Below are 12117 nucleotides of genomic sequence, written 5' to 3'. Positions count from 1 at the left end.
TATATCCCTCAGTGAAGTGGCAGAATGAATATTTTCTTAGGAAGCAGATGCAGCCAGTTAACTCTAATTTTTTTTAAAAAAAAAATCCATCTTTAATGTATGAAGTAAACCTGCTAATTTTGCAAATATTTTGTCATTTCAATTAAATTGTTTTGTTATTTTATCTGAATTTTTTTTAGCCCATATTGTAAAATACTCATCAAGTAGATTTTTTTATTGAGAATGAAGTATTGGTGCCTTCAGTGAATTTGTGATGTTCTGAAGCTAATTCAGGAGGACAGCAGGCTCTTAGCAGTGGACTGCACTTGTATGCTCTGTAGCCAAAACACAGAAGTTGTCATCAGAACTGTTGCTCCATCAAGATTTTGTGTTTTAAGAGACTGGATAGAGGAGGAATTTTTGTCTGTATGGAATCCATGTGGGAAGTTGTAAGGAGCTGGGTCTGTCAGTGGTGAATAGAGAAGGGGAAGAAAACCATGGAAGTTTCCCATTGTAAAGCTGTGCCCAGGGTGTTCTGTCCAGTGTGGCAGACAGCAAGAAACAGCCCTAGGCTGTCACTCATCGCAGTTCTCAGGGTTTTAGATGAGATGCTTGCAGTAGGAAAGTGTCTTGAGCACCTGGAGAGCTTCTGGGAATGAAGAGCTCAGGGACAGCTGGAAGGCCTCCTGTGCCAGCCTCCTTAGTGCCCAGGAGGAGGACAGCATTTCTATCTGGTTGTATCAATATGAAGTGTCAATAGAAAATATTTTCAATAGAAAATTATGGACAGAGCAAAGCTTCCTTACTCCCACCTTTCAGCCTGGGTTTTTTGCTGTTCTCTGGGAATGGAGAAGCAGTTCCTTCCCCGTGTCTTTCTGCAGCCCTGAGTGATGCTCTGCACTGAGGGCAGCTGAAGGCAGTGCCTCCAGCAGGCTCCAGCACTGCTGGCAGCGGGGACAGAGCGAGGTGTGGCCTGAGGCATCTGTGGCCTGAGGACCTGTGCCCTTGGCTGCAGACAGCCAAGTGAGTGGAGCCCCACTGTCCTGTTCTTCTGGAAATCACTGCAGGGGCTGCCACTGCCAGGAATGGGTCTGCTGTCTTCTGCTGAGTCGTAGAGAAAGTGGGTTTGTTTGCTTCCCAAAAAGATTACTTTGGCATGTATACAGGAGACAGAAGTGGAGTATGGCTGGCTGAGGATGATTCCCAGTGGAAATACACAGGTTGCCAAAGCCAAGTGAGATGTTCTGACTCTGGTCTGTAGTCTTGTGTCTCCTCAAACCAATAATGTAGCAATTGCAGGGATTTTTAGGCTGCTAGTAAAGCAGGGGTATCTTTGCCACCACTGGAAGTAATACACAGCTTCAGCTGTTAAGTAATAAATTAACAAATCTCAATCAGATATAATGATTTAACATTTTAAAATATCCTCCTAAGCACAGTTACTGTTGCAGCTCTGTGTTTCTGTTGACACTGCAGTGATCTTTCCTCAGCAGTTAGGATGGATTTCAAGCGTAACATTTTCTTCTGTTACAAGGTTAGGGTCTCGCAGCCCTTCTTGTGTTATATCCCAATCTTTTTCTGTATTGCTGGTGGCAGCATGGAGGAGAAGAGCAGATGGTAAGAGGCAGAGGGCCATGGCACTGGGCTTGTGGCTACCAGCTCATGGATACCCTGAGCTGGATACCCGAGCTCTGACTCGGTAAGGGATTACCAGAGAGTTTGACCCTGGACTGGTGCTGCACTTAATTGTGCCTGATTCATTGGCTGAAACATGTCACTGATTTGATACATTCATTTCATTAATTTGATTGAATTGAATCCAGCTGTTGGAGGTATATGAAAGAAAGGTACCTGACTTGCAGGGCAAGAGCACTAACCTCTGCATTAAACTATAAAACAGTCATTAGGACATGCTGAAATTGATTTGCTCTACAGAAATCTGGTTTTCAAGCACAATACTAATTAGCTGTAAGCTTGATGAATGACAAGAATTAATTGAAACATTTCAGTGGCCTATGTGGGTTTTAAATATTGTCATTATTGCCCCAATATTTTCATTTCTTACACTAATTGCTTTTTAGGGAGCATGAATAAAACTATCTTCTGGAGTGACTGAAGGTACAAATAGTTCATTGCATTACCAAAAATGGACCTGTTTGCTTCTAGATTTCCCTTTTTTTTTTCTTTAAAATGTATCTAGTATTTTCCTTCCACTTTTGTGCATGCATTGCAAGTATAAAGTAAGATTTTAGACCCAAACTTGATTTTTGACAGCACTTGTAGGGTTTTTTTAACCTATCTGTGCTCTGGAGGCCAGCATTCTCTTGTTACCTACTTTCATTTTGGCAACAGGAAAATAGCTACAGCTTCATAAAGATATTTTTTTTTGTTTTTAATTAAATAGGATGTCATCCAAACTCCATGATTATTTTGTCCTGTTTATGAAAGTACTGCAACATTTGGTATATAAAATGTCTATGAAATAAAAAACGCCTTGGAAAATTATGAATCGAAATAAACATAACTCATGATCAACCATGAAATTTATCAATATGATCTTAATGTAAAAATAGCTAAATTTTTCATGTGGGGATTGCAAATCCATAGTGCAGACTGCTCATATTCCTTGTCTCTGATGAGCATCTCCACGTTTGACTACACAGTAAGGATGAATGTCCAACATGCTGTGTTACAGACTGCAAACATATGTATGACAGCTACATGGGGTAACATGACATAGGAAGAGCCTTTACATTTGTAGGGAGCTCCTCTGTGTGTTGAGCAGTTCCAGAAACCACAAATTCCCAGGCAGCAGTGTGGTGTGGTGCCATGGCCTGTCCCTTGCTGTGTGTGCAATCACGTGTGACAGTCCTTGGGGCCTGTTCCTGGCCACCACAGAGGGAGAAAGGTGGGGTGCTTCAGCATGCCTGGGAAATGGAGGGGGTGCCTGGGAAAGTGCCCAGGTGGGGAGAACTGAAAGGATCGTTCACAGTGCTGTGCTGCTGACTTACCTGCACAGATGTGATCAGTCCACTGTGTCTGCGTGAGCTCAGTGCTGTTGCTCTCCACAGCAGTCAGTTCAGTAAGTTTTGCTCTCAGCAGGGCAGATTCAGGACCCTTTGTGGAAGGTTAGGCTAATTTTTTTTCCAGACTTGCTAAAGATTTGATTTTTTTGCTGGTGTTTTTTGGGTTTTTTTGGGGGGGAGGGGTGGGTAAGGGTTTATTGTTTGGTTAGGGTTGTTTCTGAGGAGGTTCTGAGGTTAGATGGTTACTGTGTGGTAATAGCATTAATGATAGCTCAGTAGTTGAGAAAATGCTGGTTCATTATCCATTTTTTCAAACCTTTAATAATTAATTATGCAGTAACCCTTCCCCAAGTGAGAAATGCATTCAGTATTGTACTTCTTAAAATAAAGTCTTTTTGGCTCGTTGTCTCATTGCCAGTTGCCCAGAGGCATAACACGAATATATCCTGAAGAAAACAGTTATTTGGAATGACAGTGCTGCAAGAAGCTCAATTCCATGATACTTGATTCTCTCTCCTTTCCCTAGTTTTGCTGCTCAAGGGTGTAACATTTCACTCTTACCTATGAAACAAGCAGCAATAAATGTGTATCAATATCCTAGAAAGCCACATTTCTTATGAAGGTGTGATCTGTTAAATGCTTGGAGAAGATGAATGTGGTCAAGATGTAAAACTCCTTTTGTGTATGAATATGATGGCATTGAAAGGGTGATGTAAAAGGGTGATGAAAGTGTGATATAGAACCTCAGAGCAATGGCATACTCAAGAAAATAGATCTGGGGATATGTTTTGGACAGTGAAAAAACAGTAGTTCATCATCATTCTGTTTCATTGCAGTTTCTCCAAAGGAACAGCAGAGTACCCAGCTGTTGTGCCAGTTTAAAACACCGAGTCCATTGAAATCAGCTGGAAATTGGGCAGGTGTTAAAAATAGTCAAAGAGTTTTTATTAAATAAAATGAATGCTGAAGGAAATACATAAAATGCCCCCCTCAGAGGTATATCTGACTCTTTCTTCCCCTCTCCTCTTTTTTCTTTACACAGTGCCGGTCCTAAAGGAGATAACATTTATGAATGGAGATCCACTATACTTGGACCTCCAGGTTCTGTATATGAAGGAGGTGTTTTCTTCTTGGATATCACATTTTCATCTGACTATCCATTCAAGCCACCAAAGGTAAGGGTAAGGTTTTTATTGTGCTTACCATTTTTTCACATGAGAAGAATGCAGCGTGTAGTGAGTGCTCGTCACTTTCTGAATATCAAAGTTGTTTATGGTCTCTTGAAAACTACAAGGTCCAAAATCGTGGCTTGCAGTGTCAGAAAAATCCTCTCTAATTTACTTCTTGAATACCACAGTCAGTACTGATTTCCAAACATCACCAAGTGATGAGATCATAATTCTGATCAAGAGGTAAAATTCAAGTAATTTTAGTACTAGTAGAAGACAGCACAAGACTTTGTTATGTTTCCTTCTTCTTGTTCTAGCTACTAAAATGTATGTATAATAGTATTTTCTTTTACAAGCCAGATTCTATATTAAATAGTATCATGTATTTTTTAGCAAAATAAGAAAAAGCTAAAATAAGTTCACATAGAAAACTGGACTGTTATATTGTGATATTGTGTATATTAAAATTGGAAAAATTAGTGTGATGAATTTCCATTATTTTAAAATATCTATTTACTACTGCTAAAATCAGTGATCTTGTTTGATAATGTTTTTGAGAAAAAGCTCATTTTAATTAAATTAAACTAATCTTAGCTTAAATTAAAATATCCATTTCTGGCTCAGAAATAATATGGACACTTACTAAATTGTAATGTATTAATGAATATGAAAGAATTTAAAGGTCATTCCCTTTTCCCCTGTCTTACTGCCAAATTACAACTCTTGACCAAGTCACCAGAAAAGACGCTGCAAAATTCTCACTGAGTACTGTGAATACTGCAACTGAATACATTCTACCACACAACATTCTCTGACTTACAGCTATAACTGGGGGCTATAACTTTGTTGCTATAAATCTAATACCTTCATTTAATATGTTCTGAGTTAAGAATGTTATGCTGAAGTGATGCACAGCTTTAGACAAATTCCTCATTCAAATATTGTAGATTTTTTTAGACCGTAATAGTTTTTGAATTTTCAGGATACATTGTGGATTCTACTCCCCCCACATCAGTATGAAAAAGTTTCCATATTTTCTTGTGTTTTGTGTAATTAAAGTTACATATTTCTCATTTCTTATTTGTGCAGAATGTTCACACATTCTATTAATATTAGTCTGAAATAATTTGAAAACAAGGATGGATTTAGTTAGTGTAATAGCATTGTTTTAGCTGCATAATATATTCTGCCTAATGAAGGGTAAGGACAAAGATTTCATTGTTCATTTAACAAGACTAATTTTCATGGTCTGTATTTAGGCTGTTGAAAGAAAGAAAAAAATCAACTAATACTGCACATGCAGACAAATTCTGTGTAGTGCTTCACCTTCAGAAACCACAGTAAAGTTATATTTGTAATTAGAATGTTCCTTGGCACGTGGTATGTTCATTAAATAGCTACCATACCATAAAGTAGGTCCTAATTTTTGTGGGTACCATACAGAGAGCCTGTGTGAAAGCAGTTCATGCCCCTAATCTCACCCTGGTAAGTTCTAAAGGCAGCCCTAGCTACAGAAAATAGTCACTCTTCTGTTAAACAATTGTGGTTTGGAAGCCAAGCAGAGAGGAGCTGCCTCTGCAGAAGCTCTGCAGAACTAGGAGTCCCACAGGCTGCTCAGAGCCAAGGGGCACCATCCCTGGGCAGCACTGAATGACTCTCTGTCTCTTACACTGTCATTCCAGGTTACTTTCCGCACCAGAATTTATCACTGCAACATCAACAGTCAGGGAGTCATCTGTCTGGATATCCTGAAAGACAACTGGAGCCCTGCTTTGACTATTTCAAAGGTTCTGCTGTCTATTTGTTCTCTTCTGACAGACTGCAACCCAGGTGAGGAGCTGATAGTTCACTGAGAGACTCTCAGTTGTTTGACTTAGTTGCCACAGAATGTAATTTGCATATTTGATTGCATGCAGGTCAAATAACATTTAATACTTTTTAAATTTGCGATGGAGCACTCCAGGTTGGATGTGGTCCCACTTTTAATAGTGTTTTTCACTCCTGTGACACAGTAGAAAGTAAATAGCACTAAGTCGTTTTTTTTCCATGGTATGATGGGGGAAATAAACTGATGTCATCGAAGGTCTGTATTGAAGAAGGTCCAGCAAATGAGCGTTCAGTCCAGGAAAGGAGAAATATTTTCCTGAGTTACAAATCCTGCATGTTGGAAGGGGGAGGAAGTCTCTTACTACAGCAGTTGAAAGGTCTAGCCTTGCAAATGTGAAGGAGGTGATTTCAGAAAGAACACCCCATTCCAAAGAAACTTCCTTGATCCTGTGGAGAGGGGAGGAACTCCACTGGAAGCAGTACAGATTCTCAGCAACATCTGTGTGAGCAGTGTCATTAGGCAATGGATGCTAATTGCCTGCGGTCAGGGCAGGAACTGAGCAATAGCGCTAAGGGACCGTCCCATCCATGTACAGAAAGTGGTCACAGGGAGAAGTGGATCGGTCTCTTAGCTACAAAGGCTTGATGACTCCTGAAGCAGCTCCCCTGGGTGTGTTCTGCAGCCCTAATGTTCGAAGTCACACTGGTCCTGTGCACCTCCCTGACAGTGGGTGCCACGAAGCAGTTGCTGAATGTCTCCTGCACCCCAAAGGGTGAAAGCGGAGCACCTGCCTGAGGCAAGAGTCATTCATATGCAGATAACCACAGTAGATTTTCCTGTTTTCTTTTTCTGCTTGTTGTGCTTTGTCCATGTGTGCTTTCCCAGAAATGTCTTATTATGATAAGAGCTCCACTGTATTTCTGATCTAAACTATATTTTGGAACAAATGCTGCGTTTTAAAATGTGTTTTTGCTTGGGGATTTTTGTTACCTGTGGGATGAATTCTGATGCATTTTCTCCTGCCTTTTGCAGCTGACCCTCTGGTTGGAAGCATAGCCACTCAATACCTGACCAACAGAGCAGAACATGACAGGATAGCCAGACAGTGGACCAAGAGATATGCAACATAAATGACAAACTACTTGTGCAGTGTGAAGGTGCAGAAGGCAACTTTGCAGTGTGCAACAAATCTTTATAGCCTTTACAATACGGACTTCTGTGTATATGTTATACTGATTCTACTCTGCTTTTATCCTTTTGAAGACTGGGATACTGCCCCCCAAAAAGGTAAATGCTATCAAGAGTAGAAGTTTGTAGCTGTAGATTAGTTATGTTTAAAATGCCTACTTGCAAGTCTTGCTTCTTTGGGATATCAAAATGTATTTTGTGATGTACTAAGGATACTGTTCCTGAAGTCAACCAAATATTATAGTGCATTTTAGCCTAATTCATTATCTGTATGAAGTTATTAAAGGTAGCTGTAGATTACTAGGAATTATGTCATTTGTATTAAACCCAGATCTATTTCCAATATGTGGTACATGCTGTTGTGAAAACTGTTCTAACTTTTACCTTTGTCAGTTTGTAATGAAAGGATTTCCTTTTTCCCTTTGTAGCTCAGAGAGCACCCAGTGTATCATCTCAAACACAATAAACATGTTCCCCACGGAGTAGTTTCTTTGTTTTCCTATTTTAAATTAATATTTTAATAAATTTAATTATAGTAACAAGGCAAGGCCAATGTATCACAGATCCCTGTGGATAATTTTTAAATTAATATACATAAGCAAAGGCTTGCTATTAAATGTTTAATGCACACCTGTGGATTGTTTAAGTTTTCCCTGTTTTGTTTTTAACAGAACAAGTGAAATTTCTAAATTTTTCTGAAATTTAATACTTTTCAGCTCTTTCTCAAGTTGAAATGATCACATTTCATATGCTTACTCCAGAAGTTAACGTAGCTGGTTGCTCCAGGGCCAGTCCTGCTCTCAGAACAGGCTGCCTCAGTCTTGCTACAAAGGTTTTTTTCAGGAGGAAGACGAAGTTAGAGATAGTCTGGTGCTTTTGTTTCTGAGTAAAGCAAGTTGGACTTGCTGACCTAGAGAACTGAGTTATCCATTGAAAAAGGTCTTCCAAAGCATGATTGAACACTGTATCATCTACCCAGAAAAGAGAGGAGTACAATAAACTTAATCAGATTTATATGACATAAAAACAGTAGTGGGGAAAATAACCTTTCTTAGTAAAAATGAAATCTGTAAATTATTTTAGACTACCTTTTCCCCCCTTCATTTTCTGCCTTGGAAATTTTGTAACATCTGTAAGTACAAAAATACAGCTTTATAGTACATACAGTTTAAAAGGTAGAGTCACTAATAGTTTTATAATTTAAGCTTTTATAGTTTGCCAGTCACAATATTGATTATATATAAAAAAAAAGACACTTGATTCCTTTAAATGATTTTTAAAATTACACTTAATTTTAAATTTTACAGTCTCCCTTACTACCTGGTATTTTCAGAGATAATATAGCACTTCCATCAACAAGATGCTCTGCTCACTTAATATTTGAAAACTGAATGTTAAGTTTAAATATTAAAGCAATACAAAAAATGCTAAAGATTTAGATCTAAAGTTAACCATTACTATACAGGTCCCTGGTTTTTGTATCACACAACCTTTGACCATGAATTGTCCACCTTACTTTAAATATTTCTACAGATGCCTGAAGGTGGCTTGAAGAACTGTGTATCCCAAATATCTCAACCTAGAAGCCAGTCTCTCTTGGTAGCTACAAGATAGCTTTAGAGTTCAGGTTAAAAAGTGCAAAAGGGAATGAGAAACAGGATCTGGCAGGTGAATATGCCTAAGTCAGGTAACAGACTAATGCCAGGAGATGAAGTGCTGGAAATCACTGCTGAAGGTGACCGGAATTTCTCGTCATGTCATTGGATGTGTGAGAAATAGCACAGATTGGCAAAGGAACAAGGGGCTCTCACGTCCGGGCTGCGCGTCTGAAGTCTGCTCCCTGCTGACCATTAGTGCACTCGTGGGCCACACGGTGCTCGTACACCACTCCAGTGACCTTCCAGTGGAGAGCAAACTGTGGAGCTCACACATTAACTGCCTACAGAATTTACAGATATTTATATCATAAAATATTATGGTATAAAAATACAGGTTTTAATTCTAATTTTAATGTATTTTGGGTTTGTATTGTACCTACAACTTCAGGTACCTAGGTGTACAAATGGGATGCCTTGTTAGTGTTGCCCCATCTTGCCTTCCTTGCAATTGGATCCTTTACACTGAATTCCCATCCTCTTTTTTTTTTTTTTTTTTGTTGGTTTGTCATGATTCTGTTATTTTTTAATGTAGATTTTTTTTGTGTGTAAATTTTATATTTACTGAAGTAAAGGTTGTTTTTGTGTAAACATTTAAACTTTAAAAGAAAAAGAAAAGAAGCTAATTTTGTTTCTCAAGTTCTCTCTGCTAAACCATGCAGTAGAAGGAAATTTGTATTGTTAAATAAATCAATTAGTTGTTAAATGAGAATGTGTGTCTGTTTTCGTGGGGAGGGAAGAAAAACCCTTGCTGGAAATATATCCAAAGCACTGGTTGCAAAGAGCATCTGGTGTTTCAAACTCTTTTCTTCCTGGCAGTGTTGGGATGAATACTGCATGCTACCAAAGAATGGCACTGATTCTCTTTCGCAGTTTTAAGAAGATAGAATAGAAAATTATCACCGATCATTGGGCTCTGTATTTGGGGAAAAGTGAACTGAAATGACACTTTTGTGTAAAGCTGAAGATACTGCACATGTCCTCCATTTTGGATGGGCTTTTCTTTTTCTGTTGTCTTTGGGATTTGAAAGGGGATTGCATGCAGCTGGCTGGGAAGCTGCCCGAACTGGGCTCCATGATGATCTGGCATAAAGAGCTCTGGTGTGGAAACCACCAGTCCCAGCCTGTGACACTGCTGAGGAGCAGAGAGGGGTAAACACCTCTTCAGCTGAGCTGGTGGTTACATTCAGAGCAAATGAGAAGGGATGGGTAAATGTGTTTTAAAAATAAAGCCGCTTCATAAAACTGAGAGGCTAATAAATATCAGCCTTGTTGTTTCTGTACTAACAAGTTCATGGTGTCTCAGTGATGTGTGGTGAGCCTTATGTAGAGACAGTCTGGTTGACACCTATGTTGAGCAGTGATCATTCCAAGTCTATAGTCAGGAAGGGCAGAGAGTCATAGAAAGCAAGACTGCAGGGCAGCCCAAGCCATGGGCCAGGCTTGCGCAGCCTCGTAAGGAAAGTAACTGAACCAGGTCTGGTTCATGCTCTGCTCCCTCCCTGCCTCTTGAGGGAAAATGAAACCCTTCCAGGATTTGTGGTACACCAGTTCCTGCTCTCTACTGGATTATTTTTGGCCATGCGTATTGCAGAAAGTGAGACCAAGTTTCTTTGTTTCTTTGCCTTCATGTGTGAGAAGCAGATTTGTGGCCTCTTAGAGGTGTTCTCACCTGCCTGCACCATGACAGGAGAGCTGCAGAGCTGAGGGGCTTTGCAATGGCTGGGTGCAGCTCTAAGCTATGAGGCAGCCCTGGCTGGACCTCTGGACCCTGCCTGGGTCCCCACTGTGCTGGAGAGAAAAAAGCTGCAGACCACAGCATGTTCTAATAGAGCTCGTGGCCTTCTGCCCCTGGGGTTTTGTCTTGTGGGCAGCAGCAGCAAAGGAAGAGCTCCTGACTCCCAGCTGAAGAGTGAATTCCACCTTGACTGCATTTTCTTCAGCAAAAATCATCAATGGGTATTTGTGTGAAAGAAGGAAGGCTTGTGTAGGAATCCTGCACTAAAGCAGTTGCAAAGGACAGTGACAGTAGTGTGACTAAAGTGCAGTTTGACTCAGATATAAACCAGCGCTGTAGTTTTGGCAGGCTGTGCTATAGCCATGGAAACAGATGCATTTGAGTACTTGGCACTGCTTTATGTACAGCATCCCTTCGACTTCTCCTTGGTGGCACCACTTGCAACTGTGTTGCACAGTAACTTCAAGGCTGAACCCCTGCTCCCTTTCCCTCACTAACCACTGCTGACTGAGACTGAGAGTGGCTGCAGAGGTTCCAGGACAACAGGAGGGATTATGTAACAGAGCACTGGTTCCAAAGGGAGAAGCAGGACAACAGCGTGGCTGGCTGTATTGCTGCCTGACCTTGCTGATGTCAGTGAGAGTTGGACACATTCAAGTGTTCAGCGTATTCAGCTTAGATGAGAGAGCAGATCATGTACTTGGAAAATAGTGGCTGGAACATTTGCAGCACACTGGGGCTTTTTCTTTTTCAATCCTTAAAAAGAGAAGCCTGCTTCAGCTTGTCTCTCCCCATCTCTCTGCATGCATGTCTCTGGAGGGCAGCTATGACTTACTCTGTTGCTGGGTAGAATAGATGACATCCAACATAGTAGCAACAATTTGGGGATCCTTAAAAATAAAAACTGCCAGGAATAGATAGAAGAGGCACAGTATGAAATATATATATATATCCTCTCCCTTCATGGGGACCACAGACTCTGCATCTAAAGGGATCTAAGATATGGTGGGACCACATGCATAGACTTGTCTCATTGCTGTTGCTATTGCTCTTCCACAGATAAAGTGTGGATGGCCCTATCTATTTATATAGTGTTTCCAAGTACTGGGAAGGATTTTGTGGTCCAAGGTAAATTCTGCATTCCATCCTAAATTGCTATCAACATCCTTTGACAGTTAATGCTACAGGTGTGTATTGGCTGTGGAAAAAAAGCACTTTGTTGGGTAATTATTTCATGCAAGCTGGTATGTGAGCACTTCATTTTATCTCTTCCAGTTGTATCCTGTGAAAAATAATGAATAATTGCATCTGTTCTCCTGGATTCCATTGATGATTTAATGTGTCATCATTATTATCACCTCCTAGTAACCTCTTTTTTTCCAGGCTGGGAAGTCCTCATTTATTTAACATCTGCTTATATGGAAGATGCTTTAATTATCATGGTCATCCTTGTCTGTATATTTTGTATTTCTGCTCTAGGTAATTTAAAGGAATGAGAGCTCCACACTGTATGCAAAATGTGAACTCAAAGTTC

General features: G+C 40.1%; 1 protein-coding gene across 1 annotated transcript in view; it reads left to right on the top strand.

Annotated features, from left to right (window-relative positions):
* UBE2E3 (ubiquitin conjugating enzyme E2 E3) overlaps positions 1–9554 on the top strand; it is a 56523-nt gene extending 46969 nt beyond the window's left edge. The window contains exons 4-6 of the mRNA XM_015635170.3: positions 4048–4180; positions 5857–6004; positions 7035–9554. Of these exons, the coding sequence (XP_015490656.1) occupies positions 4048–4180; positions 5857–6004; positions 7035–7132 (379 nt within the window). The 3' untranslated portion in view covers positions 7133–9554. The remainder of the gene's footprint in view (positions 1–4047; positions 4181–5856; positions 6005–7034) is intronic.
* Positions 9555–12117: the final 2563 nt, after the last annotated feature.

This window comes from Parus major, chromosome 7 (genome assembly GCF_001522545.3).
Source record: "Parus major isolate Abel chromosome 7, Parus_major1.1, whole genome shotgun sequence".
Taxonomy (NCBI): domain Eukaryota; kingdom Metazoa; phylum Chordata; class Aves; order Passeriformes; family Paridae; genus Parus; species Parus major.
Note: the sequence above shows the minus strand (reverse complement) of the source record. Positions and strands in the feature narration are given on the sequence as shown.